The sequence below is a fragment of the Carassius auratus genome, chromosome 37 (genome assembly GCF_003368295.1).
Source record: "Carassius auratus strain Wakin chromosome 37, ASM336829v1, whole genome shotgun sequence".
NCBI classification, from domain to species: domain Eukaryota; kingdom Metazoa; phylum Chordata; class Actinopteri; order Cypriniformes; family Cyprinidae; genus Carassius; species Carassius auratus.
In genome coordinates, this window is record NC_039279.1 from 5,205,273 (window position 1) to 5,233,258 (window position 27,986).

General features: G+C 38.0%; 1 protein-coding gene across 7 annotated transcripts; it reads right to left on the minus strand.

The window, feature by feature from the left end:
* Positions 1-3,654: 3,654 nt before the first annotated feature.
* LOC113055960 (putative sodium-coupled neutral amino acid transporter 10) lies at positions 3,655-27,742 on the minus strand. Of its 7 annotated transcripts, none has more exons than XM_026222357.1 (18): positions 27,536-27,742; positions 25,832-26,048; positions 25,407-25,524; positions 25,096-25,141; positions 24,880-24,973; positions 24,105-24,248; positions 21,453-21,577; positions 16,883-16,985; positions 15,120-15,302; positions 14,001-14,112; positions 12,701-12,807; positions 11,373-11,535; positions 9,517-9,690; positions 8,972-9,427; positions 8,663-8,743; positions 7,692-7,712; positions 6,399-6,662; positions 3,655-6,236 (listed from the first exon to the last, which is right to left on the minus strand). In XM_026222357.1, exons 2-18 carry the CDS (start codon positions 25,919-25,921, stop codon positions 5,167-5,169), a joined length of 3,351 nt encoding a protein of 1,116 aa, XP_026078142.1. In that variant the 5' UTR covers positions 25,922-26,048; positions 27,536-27,742; the 3' UTR covers positions 3,655-5,166. The 7 variants fall into 7 exon arrangements, with proteins under 7 accessions (XP_026078142.1, XP_026078141.1, XP_026078146.1 ...); XM_026222356.1 differs by having other exon boundaries at positions 9,508-9,690; XM_026222361.1 differs by lacking the exon at positions 21,453-21,577 and adding an exon at positions 22,762-22,886.
* Positions 27,743-27,986: the final 244 nt, after the last annotated feature.

Consider the following 27,986-nt stretch of genomic DNA (forward strand, 5'->3'; position numbering starts at 1 on the left):
CCAAGCATGTTAACAGAAAGTTGAGTGGAAGGAAAGATGCACAGCTAACTGAGAGAACTGCAGTTTTATGAGGATTTTCAAGCAAAATCGTTTCAAGAATTTGAGTGAACTTCACAAGAAACGGACTGAGGCTGGGGTCAAGGCATCAAAAGCCACAACACAGACGTGTCAAGGAATTTGGCTACAGTTCACGTATTGTTCTTGTTAAGCCACTCCTGAACTACAGACAATGTCAGAGGCGTCTTATCTGGGCTAAGAAGAAGAAGAATTGGACTGTTGTACAGTGGTCCAAAGTCCTCTTTTCAGATGAAGGCAAATTTTGTATTTCATTTGGAAACCAAGGTCCTAGAGTCTGGAGGAAGGGTGGAGAGGTTCATAGCCCAAGTTGTTTGAAGTCCAGTGTTAGGTTTGGTGAGCGTGATTTCCCCAAGTACAACATTCAAATCAACCAATCAGAACTGAGATATAACTTTTCAGGAAATATCTGTTTTAGGCTTACAATAAGGGTTAGGTGCTTCTGCACTCGTTAATCAGCAATCATTTCCCTCCGATTTTAGGAATACATTATTGGTAGGGTTAGGTTTAGGGGTAGGGATTGGGTTAAGTCTATCTTTTGGACAATAATGTTGACCCAGGATCATCAAAAGATGTTGATCCAGGAACATGTCTTACTTGGCAAAATCACAGCGACTGGTAGGTTTCCACAGTCTGTGATGATTTGGGGTGCAATGTCATCTGCTAATGTTGGTCCATTGTGTTTTTTGAAAACCAAAGTCACTGCACCCGTTTACCAAGAAATTTTGGAGCACTTCATGCTTCCTTCTGCTGATCAACTTTTTGAAGATGCTGATTTCATTTTCCAGTGGGATTTGGCATCTGCCCACACTGCAAAAAGCACCAAAATTTATTTAAATGACCATGGTGTTGGTGTGCTTGACTGGCCATTAAACTCACCAGACCTGAACCCCAGAGAGAATCTTTGGGGTATTGTCAAGAGAAAAATTAGAAACACCAAAAATGCAGATGAGCTGAAGGCCACTGTCAAAGAAACCTGGGCTTCCACACCACCTCAGCAGTGCCACAAACTGATCACCTCCATGCCACGCCGAATTGAGGCAGTTATTGAAGCAAAAGGAGACCCTACCTAGGCCTGTTGCAATAATCAATATATCGACTTATTTTTTGGTGATGCAATATGTCGCCCTTTATATCTTCTTAAAATGCATTTCTGTCACCATGTTTTTTTACATTCCACTTGCGCCTGTGTCTTATATATATATATATATATATATATATATATATATATATATATATATATATATATATATATATATATATATATATATATATATATATATATATATATATATATATATACGTTTATTTGCTATTTATTAAGGTTTTTAAGGTATCTAATATTCGGACACTTAATTTCCACGATCTAAATATTCTCCAAAATTAACTTTGTTGTCATTTGGAAGTGTATAGGGCTGAAAAAAAAAAAAAAAAAAAAAAAAAAAACACAAATCATAAAGTAGTGCTCCTGTTTCTGCTGCCAGATTAACGCTCTGATTGGCCAGTTACTCTTCCTCGTCAATGGGAGGTTTACACGTGTTATCTCAGAGGTCAAGTATGGCGCTGTCTGTGTAGAATATACAACCTGCATCTATGAACCGTTACAGTGGTATTTAAATACATGAACGTAGGGTTATTAACAGATTGCTGCTAAATAGAAGGACTACTGTAGTTTTTTTCTTTACAATGTAGTTCAAATGTTTGCACTCGCAGCAGAGCGAGAATGAGACTCTTCCCGGAGCTGATGGCTCAGTGTTCAGGAGAGGTACACGTTCAGCCAGCATTCCTTCCTCAATATTGTTTTATACATAAATATCTGATGCATTATATTATGCATTCATCTTTTTGTTGTTGTTTGTACATCTGTCTGTTTTTCTATGATTATATTATCAGGCAGCTGCTTATGGAAAATGTGTCGCCTCTTCAACCACTGGCAAACAGGATCTGACCAAAAACATGTGTGCCAAAGAATTTGAAGTACTGAAAAGCTGCTTTCAATCAGCTGTGAGTGTTTTTTGCGATTATGTTATTAAGTATTTCTTAAGACATATCCCATATACACAAACATTAGACATTTTTGTATTTATTTACTATATACATGGTTGAATAGTTTAGTTATTAATAAATTACACATTTAATACTAATGTTTATAAATATATTTTGCAGAGATATTTAATTAATTGTTTTATATTTGCAGGCAAAAAAGGGAGTAAAGTGAAGAATGCTGGAAATCACAATTAACAAGTGGAACACTTCTAGGGATAAATATCTTTCTTTTTTTATAGTATCTTTTGTCTTTTTTTCCCCTCTCTGTAAATATACAGTAATGTGTTTCAAATGGATAATTGTTTTGTGCAGAATACCATAATGAAATGTCTTATATATATATATATATATATATATAAGTGAAATCATAATTCCATCCTTTGTTCAGACATAACATTATATAGAGGCAGTTTGGATGGAATTATATCACCATCTGCATCATTACTTTGCTGTTTTTCTATGTATCTATATTTTAGAATTGGGATAAAAGAGACAGACTAATGATAACCAGACATTCTGTGTTGTTTGGGGTGTGTATCTGATGAGGGAGTGGCAAAATGAGAAATGAGATATGAGGTGTTACGTGATGGGTGGTCATTACCACGTCCTTGAATGGCGATCGCAGATCAGCACTCGAGTCAGACTCCAAATTTGGACTCGCTCCTGAAATCTAGGATGGCGGTTTTAGGGTTTTTTGTTTCCAATCAAACAAAAGCTGGGTGAAACATGAAAGACCAGCTGATTAATGTGTATCCGTGGGGTGTATGTCACTGGCACCACAAAAGATTATGGGCTCTTAGTCATCTCGTATGGAATGTAAAGCCGTGCCACTGTTAAATCCACCCTTCCTGCACCAGCTGCACCCTCATTAGCCACATGCTAATTGATAGAAGGGCTATAAAGGCAGCCACTAATGAGTGGGGATCAACAAACAATTCAACCAGCCAATTAGAGGAACGAAGAACAGCAGTATAAAAATGTGTAGCAAAGCAATAACCTGTATTTCTATAAGAAAAGACATCTTACAGGTTATGCTTCAGCTTTGTTTGTGGCCTTCCTTCATATGGGCTTCATTCACACTTTTTCAGTGCACTACAAGGTGTTAATTGAAAAAGAATGGGCTTGTGGAAACAGTTGTGTTTGGTCCAAATTGGCTATAAAATCGAATGGTTTGGGGGAACTTGTCTTGACATTAAAAGGTTTATGCAGACGTTCAGTTCTGTGCACAATGAGCTTTACATTCCACAATGTCTTTATTATACGGAATTTTAAGAGTTTAAATGTCTTAAACATTTCTATTTTCTATTTAATTGAGAGACTAAATAGGATAGTTCAAGATTATTCAAGTGAACAGAAAAAAAAAAGTTTGAAAAAAATGAATTGAAAACATCTCACCATTTATTCAGCACTATAATTTTTTTTTAACCTAAAACCCTGAATTTGAAGGATAATTGACATACAATTTGTAAACATAAAAAAAAAGGAACGGCAGAAATATGATGTAAGCGACACAAAGAATATTTCACAAAGAGCTGCTGTTATATAATTTATTAATTTATCCCAATTAAAGAACAAAATAAAATGTTTGGGTCAAAGAGTCATCAACCTCTGAAATCTGCTAACATGTAACTCTTTTAAGAGATCTACACATCATCTGGTAACTAAACACCTGTATATGGATAATTGAGCAGTGTTACTGACAAGTAAGAGAGACATGATTCCATTAAACTCATACTCATACCTCTATATATTTATGTTCTTTTTTAAATAAGAAAAAGATCTCCAAAAGCGAGATCAGGAAGTTCATCAAGAGAAAAGTCAGTGACAAGTTTAACCAGCAAGGTATAGAAAATGCAGACAAAAAGTTTCAATCCACACACAGTGTGGATGTAACAGACTTCACATACACATCACTGCAAAACAGAAACCCCATAAGGCACTGACCAGAATCAAATTTTCACAGGCAAAAATATGGAATGTTCACGAGAAAAGTAATGCAACCCTCAAGAAACCCACTGCACAGTGAAAACAAGGAATTGACTGTGGGAAACATTCATGTTAAATTCACACTAAATCCAGAATATATGCTCCAGTTTAAGATCAACCTCAAAAGATGAGGGTTGAGTACTTTCACAAAGTAATAAAACAGAGTCACAGGCAAGTTAAACACACTGAAACAACCAAAAGAAGCCTAAATTTAAAAAAAAACATACATACAAATATTTCATTCACTTATAGCTGGTCTGACTAACTACTCGTTCTGATAGTTAACTATATGAAAGGAAAATCTGTTCCTGAAGACACACCCTCACACACACACGCACGCACGCATACAGAGTTATCGTAGATACAGATGAGAACTATTCAAGCAACCAGACGGACCACTGAACATGATGGCCAAGGTAACATTAACTCCAGTTTCAATATACAGAATAGCAGACTGAAAACACTAAGGTACAGTAAATGGTCTATAGTTCCTAAAGAAGAAAACAAAGTTCCTAGAAGAAAATAAAATATATATTTTTTTTTATAACAGCATCTCATGTTAATATGGCTTTTAGTTTTATTCACAGAAGATAAAACTTCAAAAAGGAAATATGCAACAGTGACATTACACTTTAGAACTTGCAATACAATTTACCATAGCAGCCACAAGGGGGTACACTTGTGCTGTTTTTCTATGCGACAGTCCAAAACACAATATTCTGAAATGCCCTGTGTGCCCATCAAGGTCCGTTTTTAATGTGATGCCTGCTCAGTTTATTACATCAGACATTCCTTTTATTGCACCAGATTCAGCAAAATCTCACACAAAACAATAATGGAAGCTCATAAGGGTCTACGGATTCAGTGTTCCCGACGGACAACTAAAGGATCAAATCAAAGTGCCAACTGTCATCATGAACCCAAAAGGAATGTTATGTCTTAGATAAAGGCAATAACTTTTCAAATGAGAAGGAAAGAGTTTCTTCTCACTGCCAAATCACTTAAGCATTTGAGAGGTCCACTGAGAGGTCCACTGGGTTCCAGAAGACCAACCTACTTCTAGTCTTCATTCTCCTGACTCTGAAACGTCTGTTTAAGCTGGCGTGTGTGAATCAGAGGTCCCGCCAGGAGCTGCCCCTTTAGGTCAGCATGTAAATCTAAACCTCCTGTGTCCCGCAGAAGATCCAGGTCAGCGTCTCCTCCGCCCTCGGGGTCCACGGCTCTGCGTCTCCTCTTAAGTTCCAGCCCTCCATCCTCTCTGCTCCTCTTTTCCTCTTTCTTCACCTCTTCTGGTGGAATTATATTCTCCTTCAAGTCCCTGGCTCCCTGTTGCTTAGGCATCTGCAGGACTTCCGCTTGGGGTGCATTATCATCCTTCTTTGCATCAATGACCTGCTGTAGTTTTTCTAGTTGTTCTTCCTGCACGAGTATCCTTTTCTCTTTCTCTGCACGCTCCATGATCTCTTTCTCGGTCTTCTCTCGTTCCTGTTTCAAACTCTCATCCTCGAGACTACCCTTGCCCTGCTGCACATGTCGGGCATCAATGACCCGCTGCAGCTGGTCTAGCCGCTCCTTCTGCTCCAACAATCTTTTCTCCTTCTCGGCCCGCTCCATGATCTCTTTATCCATCTTCTCTCTTTCAAGTTTCGATCTCTCTGCTTCAAGCCTTTCCTTCTCTAGCTGTTCCTTTTGCTGCCGCACACGTTCTAACTCGTGCTCACGTGCCAGTTCCTCTCGTCTTTCTCGTTCCTTCCGCTCCTTTTCGACACGGGCCTGTACCTCTTTCTCAATCCTTTCCTTCTCCAGCTTTTCTTTCTCTATTTTCTCCTTCTCTGCCTCCAGTTGGGCCAATTTCTGCCTCACTCTCTCCTCCTCTTCTGCAAGAGAGCCAGGATTGATTTTGGGCAGTTCTGGTTCTTGAGAACGCAGAGGAACACCTCGGGCACCGACCTCTGGAGGTAGTGCTCCATCGTGCCCTGCTTCATTTTTCAGCTCCTCCTCCTTGGGATCTTTCACCAATTCAAGGGCATTGTTGGGAAGACCACCTGCGACATGAGCCTCTTTTGCTTCTGGGACTTCAGGTACTGCGTCAGCTGCAGCTACGTCCTCCACTTCACCTACACCCTCTCCTAAAAAAGACATGATGTATTTGATTACTGCACTGCATGCAAGATCACTTCAGCAGGAAGCACCAACACTGGAAACACTAAAGGTTAATTGAAACATTTTATTTGACCAGAAAAACGTTCATCTTTTATGTCTAGACAAATTGTCTACGCTTGCTGACTCACCTGCTGCTACCTTTGGCTCAGCTTCTCCTTCCTTTACTTGATGAACCTCCTCATTCACATCTAACTGTTTTTCCTCATGGTCCACATGTCTTTTCTGCTGTTCTGCTGCCTTTGGTTCTTCTTCAACCTCCTTAATTTGGTGGATCTCCTTGTGTTGCTCCTCAATCACAGCCAGGAGTTTTTCCTGTTGGTCCAGAAGCCTTTTTTGCTGTTCCTGCTGCTCCTTAATTACCTGGAGCAGCACAGCATGGTCCAACTGACCCTCTGGGGATCAGCCAAGCAGAAAAGAAAAAGAGAAGTTACAATGAATATATTGTAGGATGCATACGAGAGTGTAATTAACTGTGGTGAAACATACTTGTCAGTCTGAAGAAAATGTTAGTTGTGCATATCCATAAAAATCTACAACATCTATTGATGTTGTAGGTTGCCTGATAACTTTCCCACTATTTGTTAAGCTATGTTCAGTAGTACTGTTCTGAGTTCCACAGGTTAACACTGGTAAGTATTTTAGGTGGTTTCTAGGATGTTTTTATGCGGTTAGTAGGGAATCACTAGGGGTTTACTAAGAGATTGCTATGTTGTTTTGAGTACCGTATTTTTTGGACTATAAGTCGCACCAGAGTATAAGTCGCATCAGTCCAAAAATACGTCATGATGAGGAAAAAAAAACATATTTAAGTCGCACACCATTAAAATAGAACCAAGAACCAAGAGAAAACATTACTGTTTCCAGCCACGACAGGGCGCTCTATGCTGCTCAGTGGTAGACTACAGAAGCACTAAGCGCCCTCTGGCGGCTGTAGACGGTAATGTTTTCTCTTGGTTCATGTCAAATTAATTTTGATAAGTCGCACCTGACTATAAGTTGCAGGACCACCCAAACTATGAAAAATGCGACTTATAGTCCGGAAAATATGGTAATTTGTAATGCATTGCTCGGAAGTTGCTAGATAGCGTTTCTATCCAGTTAGTAGGGAATTTCTATGTGGTTTCTAGTCGATATGACACCCTAACAAACATCAACATGGGATTCTACCAATTAAATCACTTTGATCATTAAACAAGAGAAAGACTAGAGATGCCAATTAATACGAGATGGCTGTTCAGTTATGTTTCCAGAGCTATTGTATAGGACACAAACTAGAGTAATGGTCAATGTATCATCGACACAGTTAACAGACTACTGGTTATTAAGAGCTATAAGGGTTGAAGCGTGAGAGAGAATGACTGTTAAAAATAACAGCAAAGAAGACAGAGTGGAGTGAGAACAGCAGACACATCATCTCGTACCTGCAACAATCTTTTTAATCACTGTAGGAGGCAGGAGTCCGTGGCACAACAGAATGGCGGAGGAAGATCAGAAATCGAGAAACAAAAGAGAGAAAGACAGCAGACAAAGGGCAAGTGCCTTAATAAAAAACAAGCCAGGTGAAAGAGAAAGATTTAAGATTTGGTGCATCTTTGCAGTATATCTGAGTGCAGCAATGCAATGTGACATTTCAGATGTTGGCCAGTTTGCTGAAAGAAAGTAAAACAAGCTTTTGGGGAAAAAAAAAGCAAGTTGTACAGTGCAAAAGACACGTTTAACTTTTTGCTAAATTTTTTTAAAAGGTATAGGGTATAATTTATCATTACAAAACAGATCTGTCATTGATGCTAATTGGTCAATACTGTGTTCTAGTCATGCAAAAATAAACAATATAATAAAAGTTATGACAGTTATGACAAGCACATTGGTTCATAAAGCTACTGTCTAGTGGCCAACTAATAAACTTAGCACTAGGTAGGTTTTACATATCAGTGACGAAAGAATTGAATTGTATTGCTTGATGACCTATTACCAGTATTGTTATGGTTAACTAAAACTATTAAAACTAATTTTCGGCATTTTTAAATAAAGCTGAAATAAAAAAAAAAAAATTATGTTACATTAAGGAATGTTGTCTTGGCAATTAACAAAAATTCAAGATGAATTGAAACTAATAAAAATAAAGCTAAATAGAAAAGTTCAACTTAAACTAAAATTTCAATGAAATCTGAAAATATCAAAATAAAGTCAGTTCAAAACCGTCAAGCCAGGAGTGATGAAGTAGAACAGAAACAGGCAAAGAGAAGCAAAGATCGCATCAGTGAGCTCAAACATCTGACTGAATGACTGAACTGAAAACACTATTTTTCTTTATGTGGTCTATATTTCATGCCATATTTCCTATAGATTCTGGACAATGTTCTGTCAATGTTCTGATGGATAAAGCACTCACCTTCCATCTTGTCCCCATCTGCATCCTTGTCCACCCCTCCATCCTTTTCATCTGCAACTTTCTGTTCCTTGTAATCTTTCACTGGAGGAAGCAGTCATTGAATGAACAAATCATTACAGAGTGGAAAAGGTCATACGCTTGGACCTTATGATGTGCCATGTCATATCAACAGAATATGAATAAAAACAAAAGGTCAAAGATGATGTATACAAGCTACTTAGAGTTTATCAGTCATGTACAATAAACATTTTCTTAAGATCTGAGTGGTTGCCAGAGTTGCTAAGCAGATGCATTTGTGTTATCACTTACATTTTTCACCCTGGAGTTCAGGGGCTTTGTCCATCTCCTCTGGCTTCTTCTCTTGGGCTGCTTCATTCTCACCATGCTGTTCCTTCACTTCAGGCACTTCTGGTTGTTTATCTACCACCAAGGGTTCAACCTTCTTCAGATCCTCAGGATTTTTTGCCTTGTCCAACACTTCATTAACTGCATGCTGGTCCTGATCGACAGCCCTTTTCACCATATCTTCTTTTTCTTTAGTCTCCTCCTCTTTTACAGCTTCCGCCTCTTGTGCTTGCCCCGCCCCCTGCTCAGCAAGAAGCTCCTCCTCCTCGCCAGCAGGCAGTTTCTTTTCCCCCTCCACAACTATAGGTTGTTTATTCTCGTCCTCCAGTTCCTGCAGGTTTTTGATCTCTTCTATCTGAACTCTGTCATGAGGGTTGGGCGGCTCATGGCGATGGGCTTCCCCTTCTGGGACCGCAACACCTATAGAAGAGAAGCCAGATCTCAAGAACTGCTCACATGTTCTCATCCATCACAAAACCATTTAAATTACACAGCTTTACCTGCATTACCTGCTTCAGGGCGGTCCAGCTGAACCTTATCATCCTTATTGTTTTGCTCAGCCACTTCCACGGGTACTTTAATTTGAGGGGGCTCTGCTGCTGCCTTCTCTGCTGGCTGTTCAACCTCAATTGGTGGCCTATCTGGCTTCTCTCCTGGATCAGGTTCCAGTTTGTTCTCTTGCACTAGCATCACACAGATTAAACATGTCAGTCACAATATACAATAATAAAATAATAATGTTAAGTCTCTGTTCATGGTGACAAAAATTTCAAATTTATCCCAGACCTATGCTTCTCAACCCATGGTTCTCAGGAGACCCTACTTTGGGTTCAGACAAACCAGAATCAAGCAAAATTATGTTATAACAACACTGCACGGGTCTTCATTATGGCAGTGTAAAGATAACATTTAAAATCAACATGAAACGGCATACACAAGCTATTTTAATTTTATAATCTGATATTTTTGAGAGAAACAAGAATGGAAGGCAGAACTTGGTTTTTTTCATCAGAAAATGTCTGAACTGTTAAACGTAAGCATTTTATACCTGAAAACATCACTTTAGCTAGTTGGGTGGTGTCTGTAAAATATCAGTACAGAGTTTGGACACACCGTTCTCCTTTTTTAACATTTTAGAATTACAAAAAAGTGTGATACTTGGCTGCTTTTTTATTTTTCTTATACAGTCCAACTTCAATTTTAATAGTTAGCTATAGTATATAGAAATATATAGCTTTATATATAAATATTAGCTATAGTTGGCAGTACTATAACCGCAAGTGAAGAAAAAAAATATTGGAAAATGAAATTACCTACTTGATTATGTATTTAAAATAAAAATCCTTTCTCTAAAAATAAAAACAAACACCAGTAGAGGGCAGCAAAGTATGAAAGACCAACAGGATGAGCGTCGCACCATATAAGAGATTTCTAATAGGGGTATGAGATGGATGCTCAGTACTACTTTCCATATAACCTTGCCACTTGTCCTGTGCAAAATAGCCTTTGAATATTTACAATGTCCACACCTTCCTTTAACCTGAGCCTTTAGTGTACTACCATAACAGATAATCTACTGCACGACAGCATTAATGCATACGCAGAAAGAAGTTATACATTGTCAATGAGAAACGATAGCAGTTTTGATAAACATTATCTATGAAAGCAAGAAAGAAACGGGATTGAAAAGGAAGAAAGAGTGTACAGAAAGGGGGTTGGGGGCACTTACAATCCTGAAGAGCAAAGCATGCATGTGTGTCCTCAGCTGTAAACGCACATCTCTACATGCCCGTGGGCCCCATGTTCCACTCACTTGAGCCCCACGTTTTCACACAGCTGCCCTCAAAAGCACGCCGTAAACAGGAAACAGGTGTGGAAGCGGGTGTCCGCTCAATGATAAATGCCAGTGTCAGTCAGCAGGAGGGAGTGAGAGGGAGAGGAAGGAGAAGTGGCAGAACAGAATAGGAAAGGTAATGGTGGATAAAGTTGTTGGGACGGTCCTGCTATCTACCTTTTTATGAGCCTCTGCCCTGTATCAGCCTGTGTTGGAGGGAACACTGAGTTTCTGGCCTCTTCCAAATTTGGACACCCTTCGATCACCCTTTCCCCTTATCAGAGCCATAACGGGAAAAAGCCAGCGCCCGTTTCACTGCTGCTCTGGGACAGCGAGTGTTAAGGTTTGAAGGGTGTCATTCATGTCACTGATTCAAGAGAGACCTGCTACTGGAGCTCATCATTTGCACTTCTTCACTGTCCTTTCTCTTCTTCTCATTCATTTCACCTTGTCCCTTTCAGAATTTACTTTTCTATTTTGTGTCATGTCAGCTGATAACTTTCTCCTCATAAATATAAAGAATAGATTTACCTTGTACTTCAGGAAGTTCAGGGGCAATGAGGATGGGAGGCTTGTTCTCAGTTTTTGCAGGGATGTCAAGAGGGGGGTTTAATTTCTGTGGCTCGTTGGGGGAAATGGACATCATGGTGAAGGTACTGATGAGCAGGATGCCGAGACCAACCCACAGAACCAGCTGTAAAAACGAAATGAAAGGAGAAAGTAAAGAGAAAAGAAAGTTAGTGCTCTATGTTTGGTCCTCTAACCCAACTAAACTGTCCCAGTGTTACAATACTCTCACAGTTGACTTTCACCTTTTTGTTTGAAAAACAAATCTGTGATTGGATTCAAATCAGTAAACAATAGAATCAATTTCCCCCCATCCCCTCATTAAACTATTTCAAATTCCTATAGAAATTCAATATGCAAAGGTGGCGAGGGTGTCGCTGGCATCCAATCTACAATAATGTCCTACAGTCACATCAATGGTGCCCCAAGCGCTGATGAAATCTATTAAAGCAGGCCCTTCCCAGTTCCTCTGCCGCTGATCTGAGGTTATTCCTTCTGCAATGGTGGACCTGGACATGTCAGGCTGCTTGGCATGAGACAAGGCAGAGTGACATCATCCGCTCATGCCAACACAAACATATCCTATGCTCAATATTACAAAAAGGAATGGTTCTTATGGAATGGTCTTTGCCCAAATATCAGGAACGCCATCCATTTGGGTGGACTCCAGAGTTTGGGAAGTAACCCTGTGGGCAGAGACTTATAGGCATGGAAATGTGGCATAGTTGGCACTAAAGAACAATGAACATAAGTATGTTGGCTGCTCGCAAACCACACAACATAAAAGTGATGAGGATGACATCAGCATGTGGTTATACATCATCTAAGATGAGACCTCAGTTGCTGTCACTCTGTAGTGAAAGAGTAAAGGCATCTGTAATTTGGGCAGGAGACGGAGGGGCACAGCCTGAGGCACAGTGCCAGCACACACACTGTGGGAATGACTCCACACAGCAAGTCAATGCACTCGCAGGACATCAAAATTAATGACAAACTCCATTACAAAGAGAGAGGAGCAGCTGCATTTTCTCCCTGACACACAATTCCACTGCATTCTTCTTCTTTCAGATCACATCAGATATCAAACAGACAAAATGTATGCACTCTCTTTAGATTCTTTGCCCTTTTTGCTTTAAAGAACTACACTTCCATTCAAAACTTTGGGGTCAGTAAGATTTGTTTCTTACAAAAATTATCTTATGCTTACCAAGGCTGCATATATTTAAAAAAACATTAAAATAATATTACTAAAATAATATTACTAAAATAATATATATACAGGTGTGCTGTACCTGTGCGGTCCAGGCATTCTTCATGATCTTCTTGTAGATGAGAGCTGGACAGATGAAGCAGATCAGACTGCCCATGGTGGCTCCAGTCAGACCCAGGATGGTCTCCACTATGGCACACACACAAACATTCTTATTTGTTACGTTACAAAACCAAAATAAAGGTACGGCTAATGAGCTAAATTACTTGGAAGAACACACTGTTGTCAGAATTATGCAATTAAGAATTACAATCATTCACTTCCAATTAATGCTAACAAATTTCTTCTTGCAATCATTGGTCATAATACTTTTAAAAATGCAATTTATTCTTGATAAATTACATGGAATTTCTAGCAGCCATTTCCCCAGTCTTCAGTGTCACATGATTCTTCAGAAATCATTCTGAAATGCTGATTTGGTACTCAAGAAAAATCTCCTATTAAACCCAAGCCTGAACAAACTTGATAACATGAACAGGTGAAATGATCTTATTTGTTTTTACTAGGCCTATATTTAAACTTAACTTGACGCTCACTGTAAGTCTCATGTAAAACACCATTTGAACGGTTTTAAAAATCACTGTGACACTGCAGCCTTAGGTGGCTATTTGCTTTAATATACAAACAATAAAACAAGTAAGTGTACAAATCTATTCCAGCCTGCGCTATATTCAGACACAGCATTAGGAGGCAGTTTAAACCGGAAACAATTGCATAGGCAATCTACACCATCTCATCCCATGAATCACAACATCCATCCTTCATCAGTCTTTCTCCCCAGACCGCTCCATCACACGCTCCCCCCCATCCTTCTATCTGCCTCCTACCATCCTTCCTCCACGCTGCCCTTGTGTTGCAAGGCTGGGCAGTGGGCCCAGGGGGTGTTTTTCATCCTGAGAGCAGCCATATTGTTTTACTCAAATTTATGCCCTGCAGTGTCTGCTTCCCTATGGTTGGATTTGTGGCCGTGAGGACACAGGCCAGTGGAGCCGTCATGGAGGACAGAGCTACGCCTTTCCCCCATTCAATCGTCTCTGCGAGTCTCACCTTCCCTTCTCTATTAGTCTAATTGGGCCCACTGAGCCAAACGGAGCCAAGCCAGCGACAGCCAATCTCCATGAAAATGAATAAAACATGGCCCACCCCACCATTACCTAAAACACACCTTTATCATCCTGTTCCACTGATAATGAATGGAAGATATAGAGAGGAAGGAAAAGTGATTGAAGGAGAGATATTTTAAAAGGAGAGATGAAGTGGGGTGTGTCGTCATGGGGGTATTAGGAACCGAGTAAAACATATGTGCACACACAAACACTTACCATTAGGAATAAGGATGCCGCCCAACATGGTGCCAAAAACAATGCAAAGAGTGATGCTCTTGAAACGGAGGGGTGGCATGTACCCACCTGCAGCAAAGGTGCCATCCTTTTGCTGAAAAACAGAGACAAACAGAGCACTTTCACAAACCTGTTACTAGATTCCAGGCACACATGTTGCTCTCCAAGCCTCTGTTATGGCTGAACAAGTGTAATGCATGTAAGGATATTGAGTTTGGCGTGTAAGCTTTATAAACCTCCCTCCGCTCTGTTGTCAAAATGCCAGATTTAACGACAGCATAAAACCCTTCGGCCGACCGCAAATCTAGCCATGATTCGAGCTGATTCAGCGTGGCAGCATTGGTGAGACAGCGAGCCAATGTCTTGGCTGGTTTATGGAGGAGATCTGGACCTTTTTTCATCAATCCAGCCCTTTTTATTTCCTCCTGAATCTCTCAGTGACCCAGCAGTCTGCTGTCCATCGAAGCTGGATCATGGGTGTCTGTGCGGTGGAAGGAGACTTTGGGACTCAAGGGATTTATACTGCGGGACAGAGCAGGCAAATGCATGCTGACTGAGACCAGACTTGGTCCTGACATCAGTCCTGTGTAAATAGGTTCGGCTCAATGAAGTTTTTATTGAGTCCATTAAATTTAGCAAAATACTTCTGCAGCTGGTGCAGTTTATGTGCACCAGGAAGGAGACACCTGAGTTTGTCCAGACAATGTCCAGATGGTGCCAAATAAATGATTTTATACATGGGCAAAGAATTATGGTATGTTTAAAAAAACAGGTATATTTTGTGAGTTAAACTGGTGGACAAACTGGGACGCTGTTGGTGATATGTACAACCAGTTCCAACCAGACACAGTACACATCACAGGGACTTTTCACAATCACAGGTCCTGTCACAATTCTACTTCATAATAGATCAATCCAACTCTACACTGTACAGGATCTCAAACGTAAATGTTACATGCAGTTTGGTGAAAAATGGTGTTGAAAAATCTATATGTATATATACACACACACACACACACACATATATATACACATATACAAAATAGATTGTTATATATGAAAATATATCGCTGTCTCTGTATTTTAGGAAGGAGGTGTTACCTGCTGCTCGAAGAGCATGGTGTTGATGGCCTGTCTGCAGGGCAGGATCATCATGGGAAAGCCCACAGCCACAGACATCATGAAGCCCACACGGATCATTTCCGTTACCAGGTTTGATGGAAAGTTCATCAGTACGTTCCCGGCAATGTTATCAGTGAAGCTCACATAGCCAAAGAAGCCCACCTGGATGAATACAACACAAAGTATAGTTAAGCATCTTATGAAGGACTCATAATTCAATTAAAGCCTAAATATGATTTGTAAAAATTGATAGCCTGAATGCACTGTAAGACGCTTTGGATAAACGCGTCAGCTAAATGCATAAATTTAATTTTATTTAATTTAAATATCAGATAAGAAATACATTTATCCTTTTCGGAGCACAAAAATAAATTTTTATGTTCAATAAAAAAAATCATCAAAACATTTTTTGCCACCTCAGCACAGTCCATGTTTAAATATATTCACTGCAATTTTTTATTAAAAAAGCTGGATCATAACTTTAATGTTTGTTTGGATGCAAACAAGGGGGAGAACATCTGCTACATTTACTTTCCACTTCAGTATGTTTTACGACTGAGCAATCAGATAATTTCATACTGGGTCACTTGATCCAGCTTGAAATGAACAGGACTAATACTACTTATGGCATCGTACAGAAGTAGCCCAACAGAAATCTATGTCTCTTTGATGACCTCTCAACACCTCCTGATTGAAATGATATTGTTTTTACGTAATGAAAAACAGCAATCTGCTTTTCAAAGGTCTTTAAACCTTTAAATTGGACCCCTGAAGGCCCTCTCAACAGAGAAACAAAGCAGTGCCTTCCCTCTCAGACCTTGCTTGCCTTGATCTATCCACAGAGGAAAAGGTTCCCTTCAGTAGCAACACCAGACAGAAGTCCTTGAGCCCGCCACAAAACTCCCTCGCTATTCTATGCTACAAATCCTCCCCTGATTCAATTCAGCTTTTGTTCAAAGAGAAAAAAGCAAAAAGATGATGAAATATAAAAGTAGAATACAAAGAACACTCCATAAAAAAAAAAAAATCTCGAGCAATATTATCTCTCAAGGTAACGTTTATACTCCAGCTTTCAGAGAAGAGAATGGGGACTGGAAACATTCTGACGATGTCTTAAATCACATTCCACACAAAGTGGCCCTGAAAATATTTATGAAGGAATAAAAGAGAAACAGCATTTGATGTTGATGGAGCGTGTCGGTGCACGTGGGTCACAGAAGAGTGTGCCAGTCAATCTGACCCCATTGCTTGAGTTCTCTCTGTTCCTCTGAGCTCCGAAAGAGAACCGGGAGGACATTCCAGGGTATCAGTGTGCTCCCACCACACACAACAGGGGAAGGGCAATCACCTGTGGGCCCGGATATGGATCTAAGAGAAAGAACGTGAGCAGACAACAACTCTACCACCCTTGAATCCTCATTTCTTTAACGTGTATGAGTAACATGCTTCCAGGAGCCAATAAGGACAGAGCAGCTGCAAGTGTAATACGTTTTTCTACTCACTACAGTCTGTATATATTTAAACATATATATACTATGAATAAAAAAATTATGGTTGATTTTGGATGCTCACTATGCTTTTATGCTCACCAAGGCTGCATTTTGGACTAAATAATTCAGTATTTAACTAGTCACTTCAGTTGAAAAGGTAAAAACCCAAAAATAAATGTAATAGTTATTTTATCAGCCTCAACAAGCTGCTGATAATCAGTTAGCAGTTGATGAACGCTCTCTCACACTTACTGTGATGTAGAAGGTCGTGACCACGTTGAGCGAGGAGGTGAATATTGTGCTCATCCTCTTCACAGAGGGCTCATCCAGGCTGTCGTAAGTGGGCAATACTTGCCTGTGGAAGAAAAAGCTTTTTATATACATCAAGTTCAAGATGCATACATTAAAGTAGGTCAATAACATTTTTAATTATGACATACTGTCGAATAGTACAGCTGAAAAAGCTGTTTTTTTGCAAAACCCAAAGCATTCCATCCAAGTATCACATTTCTAAAGGACACATTATTACAACAGATGTACAATTTGTGCAATGTCAGATTTGTAGTAAAATTATGACAAAATATAACATTATGTGAAATCACATAAATGCTTATGTATTGGTTAACTCAAACTGACCAGTCACAGTATAATCATTATTTAGCATTAGGACATACTGAACTGTGCATTTGAGCTCTAGGGACATAAACATGCAAGAGCAAGAGAAGCAGGAATTTAATATAGAAAGGCCATCACTCATTTCAGACATACAAAAGACAAAACGGAGGGAGGGTGGGAAGGAGGGAGAGTCGAACTGGATGAAACGAGCACTGATAAAGGGTTCAGTATCATGGAGAAACAAAAAACAGCTACAATGTCTGTCATCAGGACAACCAATAAAACCAGTCGCCAGCAAAACATTAAATGGGGAATTTACAATGGCTATATATTAGCGACAAGTGCTAGTCAGACTTTAGCATGTTATAAAATTTGCTGGCAGTGTGGGCTTTTGTTCGGGCTCTCCTGCTCTCAGCTCTCGCAGACATGGTCGGAGCCCATTCCTGCTTTTATTAGGATATACAGTACCACGTTCTGGGCTTTTTAAGCCAACGCCTGATCTCAGACCAAAGGCCAGTCTGTCTCATAGCTGGAACTCACTCGCAATAAAAACCAGAGCAGTGGGAAAGAGAGAGGGAGACGTACGAGACTATACGTCTGTATTTATTTTTTCTTTTTTCACTTATTTATTAAAACACAGCAACACCACAGTTTTTATATTGCTGAAGCATTCATTTTCCATTCAAACTCAGTTTGATTTTTGAAAATCTCCCACTGTCTACCATTACAAAGTTTGGGGTCAATACATTTTTTAAGAGACAAATTAATACTTTTATTCAGCAAGGATGCATTAAATTGGCCAGAATTGACAGACATTTAAAATGCTATAAAACATTTAAATGCCTTTTTTTTTTTCTATTCATCAGAGAATAAAAACTATATCATGGTCCATCCACAAAAACATCTATAAGCAGTACAACCGTTTTCAACATTGATAGTGAAAAGAAATGTTTCTGGAAATTCAGCTTTTTCATAAATAATTACACTTAAAAAATACTAAATTAGAAAACAGTTAAATTGTAATAATATTTTACAATAATATTTTGAGCAAATTTTTTTGATTCAAAAACATTTAAAGAATCTTACCGATGCCAAACTTTTGAATGTTAACACACGTTTGCCATTTAAAATGTAATGGAAGCATTCTAACATTTATTTGTATACTGCATTACACAAATCTCTACAATTGTCTCCAGGATTCGGCTTAAAAAATGCTCATTTTGTTTGTCCAAGGAAACACTTATTTGCTGACACCATTTGCCACCCAACTGTTGATTCTCATACACAACTAGCAGAAAACAAGTCATTGTTGAGGCGCCATTTACGTAGAACCAAAGCCATGGTTTTTCCCTCACAAACTACAATGCTGTTTTATAATTTCCTTCGGTTTAAGTTTTAGTCTTTCAAGTACTTCCAAAAGCTTTTGACAATACCTTTCATGTTGTCAGCCACGACATGGATGAAAAACTGAATTCAGAAATACTACAACTAGAATTGCATTGATATACAACATTCAGTGTCATAAGATGGAGAACAAATGACCCCAGAAAAGCCATTCCTGATGAATAGAGGAAGAAGAAAAAAAAGCTATTGCTGATGAAATTACAATGTGTGTGGAGGGGGAAGATCAGGGATGCTACAGTCCCACTGCAATTTCTCTACACCTCTACCAAGTGTTGACACAATAATTATTTTGTAATAATGCTAAAATGATCCCTTCATAACACCTACGGCTGTGAACCAGTAAAGGAATAACACCATTATGGTGTTTACACATTGCAGTGGAATTTACACATTAAGCGGGAGCCGTATAAGAGGGCCAGTGGACCCAGAATGCAATGAACAGTATCTGTTCTCTTAGTCAAAAGAACAACCAGGTCAACTTCTAACTAAAGATTAATTTTGGCATCGAATAGAGTTTGCACTAAATGTACTAAAGTAATAAATGTAAATGGATGGGTAAAATGTAAGCGCTGACAGGAACCGTTTGTGGTCGGATTGGAGGTCATGTCGCGCCATCTTTCTCTTCTAATGATTGGATGTAAAGTCGCATTGTATGTCAATGCCGACCAAGAAGGCACAGCCAAATATCACTCATCACCCTTCAGAGAAAGTGTGTGTGTGTGTAAAGGGGGAGTCACAGTAAGCTTCAAGAGCCACATTACCTCATCCACACCAGAATCTAACACTGACACCTCCTCCACCCCAACACCCGCACTCTCCAACACACACACATTTATGCTGGCATCTCAATTCTATTCACTATTAACACATTAATATCCAGACACAAACACAAGCACCAAGTTAAGGATAAAAAAGGGAACATTTATGAAAAAAGGGATGTACATTTAACTGAGAGAATCGTGTGGATAAAAGCTATTATTTATGTCACAAATTGATTTTTTTGTCTAAGAATATTTTACAAATATTTAAAACAATTTGAAATTTTTCTTAATAAAATTATCATATTAAAATGGCTAAAGGACCGAGTGACACTGGAAGATTGGATTTGTGGCTGCAGAAAATGTAGCTTTGTTGTCAGGAATAAATAAAAATAAAAATGTGAACGAATATGAAAATATTTAGTTTTTTCTATATTATGTTACTTTTATACTGTATTTTTGATCAAATAATTGTAGCTTCGACATAAAGACTTATGTCAAAAGTATTTTAAAATATTACCAAACCCAACATTTTGAAAGGTTGTGTGTGTGTGTGTGTGTGTGTGTGTGTACATATATATGTTTAAACATTTATTTGAAGGAATATGTGAATATGTTTATATGAATACACTTAATTTTCCTGGATGTACTTAGTTTAATTGTTTACAAAAAAAAACATAAATTTGATTGATAATATTAGACAGTTCAACTACGTAAAACTACAATAACCATATGTGTACTGTAAAGATTTTATGTTTTGTGATGTGGCTATATTAAAACTACAGTGGAAATTATTTGCACAAAATTAAACTTAAAATAGAGAAGAGAAGAGCTGAAGGAACTGGAAGTGGAAGACCAATGGACATTGATGAATGGTGTTAATGTTGTGAAAGATAAGAAACAGAAAGAGGTGAGTCAATGACTCTCCCTTGCCAAATTTGAGATTATGTAACCAGGCAAACACTGAGATTACCAAACTCCCTGCATGGTTGGTATATTTGATCTAGCGAAAACATGAAATTAGGTCAAGATGGAGAAAAGGAATGTGATCTTTATCAAATTGAATAAACACTGGACAAATTTCTCCCAGCGGTATCAAAGACCTGAAACAATGTTAACTATGAGCTCAACATATCACAGCTTGATCATAATACAAATAAAGACTAGGTCAGTGCACGGTGGTTGAATTCATCAGGGGAAGATCCGGTCATGGTGAGCTCTTCATGGATGAACTATAATAAGGTGCAAAAACTCATCATTCCTTGTTTATGAATCATTAATGCTTGTAATCAGAATGCACTAATATTTCAACTATGCAGATCTGACAAGCTGCCAACTGATCGAATAAATCAAGATGCCCTTGTGGGTCAGTCTAAGACAATCCAAGCTGTTCGAACAAATTAAAAAGGCAAAGAGGCTTTTTATGGTTGGGTAAAGTTCACTCTTAAAAGAACCTCATTTTGTCATTATTCACTCACCTGTCATTCCAAACCTGTATGACCTTTCTACCAAAATGCTTTAACATGGCAAGTTTTAAATATGCGCATGTGCAAAAGAGATTATAAAGCTATGGCAGAATTAAGACAGTGAATAAAAACTAAAATGTTGATCTTTACCTTCTTAAAAAAAAAAGTATATCATACAGGTTTGGAATGGCATGACTGTAATTAAATGTTCACAGATTTTTCACTTTTGGGCAAACTTCACATTTAAGGAACATAGTTAGTGTTAAGAGTAGGATTTTAAAAAAAGTATACACAGAAGACAAAGAGTTAGACATTCCACGCAGGTTAGTGCCACACTCAACTAGATAAAGAATACAGTTACAGCATAAGCTGAGCAACTTCAAAATGTATCAGTCTACCAACAAGGGTCCATTTTCTCCGGGCAAACACACTTGTATTAGGTGCATTGGCTCTTGAATTCAAGGAACGCCATGATGTCATTTTGCACCAGGAAAATGGAGCCCTACATTAAGCCTAACTGGCCTTATTCAGGCGTCAGAAAGGAGGAGGGAGGCGGTGCAAGGATTCCGGAGTACTTACGACTGACAGGCAAATGCCATGCCACAGATAGGGATGCAGCGAAAGACGCCCTCCCACCGAACGTAAATGACCTTGTTCAGCCACTGGCCAGTGAGGAGGCCGTGTTTGAAGGAGGAGAGCACCATCTGTGGTGGAGGGGAGAGCGGGAGCATTACAGATCATCCCTTAAGGACAGGGCAGAGGGAGAAGAAAGACGACGAGAAGGGGAAGTGATGATGCTGTGACAAGACCCTTAGACTGACAATGAAGAGTACATGGAGAACCTGCAATCTTTTTTTTTTTTAGGGATAGTTCACCCTAAAATCTAAATTCTTTCATCTTTTACTCACCTTTATGTCGTTCCAAACCTGTATGCCTTTATTTTGCCATGGAACACAAAATTAAACATTATGGAAAGTGCTGGACACTCTTTTCAGATACTTGAAAAAAAATGAATAAGGAGACACCGATTTCAAAGTATAAAAATGATCCATATGATTATTTAACAAAACTTCTCAAACTACACTATCTTTCAAAATTTTGGAGTCAGCAAGATATTCTCATAAGTTGTCTCTCATGCTCACCAAGGCTGCATTTATTTGATCAAAAACATATATTTTATGGAATGTTATAATAATTTGAATGAACTGTTTTCTATATGAAATGACTTTACTGTCACTTTTGATCAATTTAATGCATGCCTGCTAAATAAAAGTAACAATAAAAAAGAAATAAAAAAACTGGCCCCAAACTTTTGATGGGTACTATAAATGTTACATTTTTGGGTGAACTACTCCTTCAAGGAGATAAACAAAGAAAGTAATTTGTCAACTAAAGGAGGAAAAACAAATCATACTGATCAGCTTCCACACATATTTTTCAATGCCAGTACATCTCTACAGGACATCGAAACATTGCAGCTGCATGTGATAAAATATTAAAGGATAAAATCTGACTGCTGCACATGTTTGCAGCTTGCCACTTTCCCTTCAAAATCGAGAGCGACAAGACCGTGTAACCATCAGAAACACCACCAATCCCAACTCTATCAGATCTGCTTAAAAGTATATCAGAGGACGCTGGGTATTACCAAAGTCCAGACAACGCTGACGACACACTACATATATATATATATATATATATATATATATATTCTGCCACCAAGACACAAACTCACACACTCACTCACACAAAAATACCCTGAACCAGATGGCACCGAGAAACAGAGCTTTGGATTGAATGAAGGTGGACAGAGGAGGAAGGGGATTTTGGGTAATGTAGTTGAATCCATGGCAGTGGTATGGTCCGTTCTCTGGGGCGGATTACTTACGGGTGGCAGCAGAAGGTGGTGGCGATAATTGGCAGACACTGTATGACACCCTTGAAGCGCCACAGATGTACTTGCTCCACCCAGGAGCCACTGATTATTCCGTAACGCAGAGAGGACAACACTATCTATAGGCCGCCAAGTCAGAGCATCAGATGGTTGGTCGGAAGTCAGCATCAGGAAAGGGGGCGGGGCAGCGGTTTAGATGGGGGCAGAGGGAAAACATAATTAGATGGTAAAATGCTAGACTAAGAAATGGGTTGGGATGAAAAAATACCCAATTGAGCTGGATAAAAGTTATACAAACTGCATGTTGTGCACTCAGTGCAATGCACTTAAAAACTTCAAAAATTGAAATTCAAGTCTTCAATGTCCATGTCTCTGGAAATATTAGATTTTCAGATATTCAGTCTCTAAATCTGGACTACTAGTAGAAATACTTTATTGTTTTATTGATTGATTGACTGACTGATTGATTGATTGCAATTTTATTACAAAATTGCGTTATAAGCATAACAGTTTCTGTTAAAACTTCACAAGTTTATGTAAAATCAGAGTTCTCCAGATTTTAGAATGTTCCAGAGAGTCTTTTGCTGCAGTCTTTTTGCTTGACTGTGTGGAGTTTACATTATTAGTATCATAAATTCACAAAATTAATAAGTGACCTAGAATACTGCAGAACCTAAAATATGTCTTAATCATTCTTTGATTTAAAAAAATAAATAAATAAATCAATATGGGCTCGGCATTCTGAATCCATTGAATATAACCTGAACAAAAAAATATTTTAAGACTTGAATTTAAGTCTGAACTTTACTTTAAAGCTCTGCGTTTTGAAATGTTTTGTAATGGTTCTCTTCAGTTCTTTAAGAACTTGCACTTCACTTCTACAGATTTAGAACAAAAAACATTGAAAATCTGCATTCATGGTGATGCATATTCACATTGTATTCACAAAAAGAACAGCCAATAACCACATTACACTCTTCAAAAGGAACAAAAAGTTGGCAAATTTCATAAAAAAAAAAAAAAAACCTGAATGAATTCCATACATACTTAATACACTGCATCACTGAAGTGACTTGAAGAGAAAAACATGACCTTAAAGCAACCATAACAGCTGTAATCTGAAGTGTTTGAAATTCATGTTGAAGTGCATTCTTACACTTTACAAAACATTTGAATATAATTTAATATACTCTGATATATATAAAAAAAAATCCAATTACACATCATCATACCAATGGTATAGTGAATATGTGTATATATAAAAAAATTGCCTACACCTGAATGAGAGTGTGCTAATGCAGTTAGAGTTTGGAACTGTGGAAAGGGGAACGACTCACCGTGAACATAAAGAGTGTGTAGAAGATAAGTGCCATGGCTGAAAATGACTGGATTGATGACATCATGTTCCTTTGCAAGCTGAGTGGCAGCACAATGAACAGCGACACTGCAATCAGTAACACGATACGGAAGCTACGCGTCACCTGAAGGAGCAAAAGAAAAAGCAGTTGGTGGATAATATATCTATCTGTCTACATGTGTGTGTATATATATATATATATATATATATATATATATATTTTTTTTTTTTTTTCTGTACAGTAATATATGACTAATATTTTCTCTGTTGTACTTATTGCATAACTATATTTAACTGTACAGGAAAAATTGGCAAACTGTTTATTTATTCATCACTTGGCCAGTATCTCTATTTTTATTTAATTTACCATCAGCTTTGTTAATCTACGATGCATACGTTTTTTTTTTCTCCAGGAAACATATGATGAATATTCAGTAACGACTATGCAACCAAAATAAGAATACAAGAAACAAAATCCCTATTGTGACAAGTCATGTTTTTGAGATTGGTCTTGTTAAACAAAAATATATCTCATCTTGCATTAGTGACACAATGAGCTATGTTGTTTGACAGAATTATACAGCAAAAATAAAAGATACTGGCCTTTGATTTTATCATTTCAGAAGGTTTGTGATCAAGGGCAATTGTCAGTTCTGGGAACTGCTTATCATTTATCAATTTGGAAGAAATGTTAGATTAACAAAAGGGTTTAACATAATTTTAGTCACATGAAAAGCTAAAAGCTTATTTTTTACCTCCAGCCCAAGCAGCTGAGCAAAGAAGTTGGACCCCAGATCTGCGATGACGACATAGAAAGCAATACATGTCCCCAACATGAGGCCAATCATGCTGAAAACAGAGAGAAAATATAAGTAGATAATACAAGCAATAATAGCTTATTTCATTCATTTTATTCAAGCTTATCTCATTACTTATTTCATTGAAGTTGAATCTCCATAAAGTCATCTTACCTTAATTCCACAAGTGCCTTGCCTGGTTTTCCATAAGCATGAAAAGCTGGGAAGGAAGAGAGAAAGAAAAATGCTTCTTGCTAAATTGCCTTGTAAATTTTAGTTTTACCACTTCCACAAAAAGGGTTGTACATTTTACTCTTGATTAGAATTTTCTGCCTTATGAGAAAAATACAGCTGTTGCAATTTGGTCACCTAATTTAATTAACAATATAATTAATTAATTATTTCACTGTAATCCACACTGAGGATGCTTTAACCATTATCATAATGATGGAAACTGATTAAACCTCTTAGTGTGTCACTCTCACCTAGTCCAGCGTAAGTCCTGCGTTTGGTGTTACTAGCCGAGTGGACTAGAAACATGCAGGACTGGTGGGTCATCCACGAACAGAAGAACAACAACAATGTGCCCAACACGATTCCACACTGCAGAAAGGATGGAAAAAGAAAACAGCTCTAAAATTAACAGTTAAATACAGATGTCCTATATGTTTATATTCCAGCAAAGTTACATGTGTTTACTGATTCTTGTAAAAAAACAGAGTGGATAAACTAAAATGGAAGCTTATCAATTTCTGAATCACTTGATTCACTCAATTAACAGATTATTAATCAGAAAAGTCACGTGTAAACAACTCCAAGTCCTTATGGCAGATTTCAACATATAGGATCCTGCTAAAAGCATACAAAACAACACAACACACATTCCCATAACCTCGAACCATGCATTTACCTGTTTGAAGCAGAAGGGCATCGTCAAAACACTCACACCCACAATGCTGTTTACAACGTTCATGATCAGACCCCAGTTTGACCCAGTCATTTTGGCTCTTTGACAGCTGAGATCTCTCTAATATCCAGATTGGTGTGTGGTGCTTCCACACTGGCCTAAGGTTTAATGGAGATAAGTGGGTTGATGTAGCTGTCCTTCAGCTGGTCTTTATGATGCTCTGTGGAGACACAGAGGAAAACAAAAACATCAGCATCACACTCAATCTAGAGCCCTATGAAATCCGCTTTATTTTTTCCTAAATTCCATTTTATTTTTTTCAAAATTCTGTTTTTCATTTTTCTGGATTCTGTGTTTTCTAAAATCATTACATTTGTAAAGGTGAGTAGTCTATATTTATTTTGTACAGTACATTATTTGCAACTGCTTTTTATCACTTAATAAGAAGCACCAGAAATTAAAGGGTATCCCATCAGGTAATGAAAAGTTGGACACACACTCGTGGTCTTCATCCTTGCTTAAACACTTTGACCAAATACAGGAAATACGTCATATAAGTAGTCAAGTGATGGGTATCTGCAAGTGTGGGTATTTGGACAAGGCATTGAGCGAGCTCCGCAGCAGACTTCTACTTGACAATCAAAGCAACATTACATCAAGAAAGTGAGGATTCAGAAGAAGACTGCAAGGATTTAGGGTGCCATTTGGGACAGGGCCTTTATGACTGGATTTTGTCCACGTTTTCCGTATCACGGAAATCTAAGGGCACTACACTCATCCCTACTTGACTTGAGAGACTTCTGTTGTTGTTGTTTTTTTTTTTTTTTTAATGTACTCATTTCCTAGTGTTATGCTTTATATATAAAGAGGAAAATACAGCCTAATACAAAACTGCAATATATAAACCATTAATAAACAATCAAATAGCTTATTTATTCATTCTGTATGCTCTACAAGATAAAAAAAAATGCAAACAGCTTCTAAAAACAGTAACCAATGAAAATCAAAGCTTATAAAAATCTATATAATCAACACAAAATTTTATACTAGTAAACTATACCAGACAGTAGATACAATATACAAAATATTCTAGATTTTGATTGATGTAGAAAATTTCCTTTTATGTTAAATGGAAATCAGATCATTACAGAATGACATCTGGAACAAATTGAACACATTTATCTATTTTTTGTCTACAGACATGTTCAACTAATCTGATTCCCTTAAAATTTTTAAACGACAGATAATTGCTGCACTGATTGCAAACTTTCAGTGTAGCTGTCAAATGTGTTTTAGGTTTTCCTGCCATATGGCAACAGTTGTGATGTCTTTTGCGTACTCACAGAACAAACTGATTTATGGGAAGATTTTTAGAGGTCCTCAGTTTAAAATAAAACCTGAAACAGCAGCTTGTGTTGACATGCAGCAGACACAGACAATATAGTGTGTTTGCTTTTATTTTTGAAACACTGTTGAAAACAAAAACTTAATTTATAAGAGTAATACCAGTGTGCATGTGACAGCATATATGACTCTGTGAATTCGACACAGTTTACACCCATACACACCAGAAGTCATCATTATAGTATACGTTACTGCTTTTAAATTAACTAACATGCTATTCAATAAAAAAAATATCATTTCTCATAAGTAAATATTGTTCGTTTAAAAATTTCCCATAGAGGTTAAAAAAGTTTGTTTACGTACCACGTCCACACTTTTTCCCATCAGTCATTCATTTCTAAGCGACCATAGGTTTTAAAACGATTATAAATAAAAGTAATGATATATTCGTGCCGTCTGTATAAAGTTACAAGAGATTCAACAAATATTTAGAAAGGAAATATGCAAAAAGGTCCTTGCTTCTCAATCTGTAACCAGGAAGTATGCGCAGCGCTTGGCAGTGTGGCGTTACCAAAGACACTAGCGCGCCCTGCTGCCTCCAGAGGCCAGGAGTGGAATTACACGCTGCTTACAGCCTGTCAGGGTTAGTCAAGTTCGCTTTTCTTTGACGAATATAGCTGAAATTGGAAGGTTGTTCGTTTTGTTTTCAAAGTAACTAACACCTGCAGTATCTTATGTGTCACGCGATGCTTTACTTTGACACACGGTGTAGAATTTATGCATGCAGAGATCATATCAATGACTCAGTCTGTCA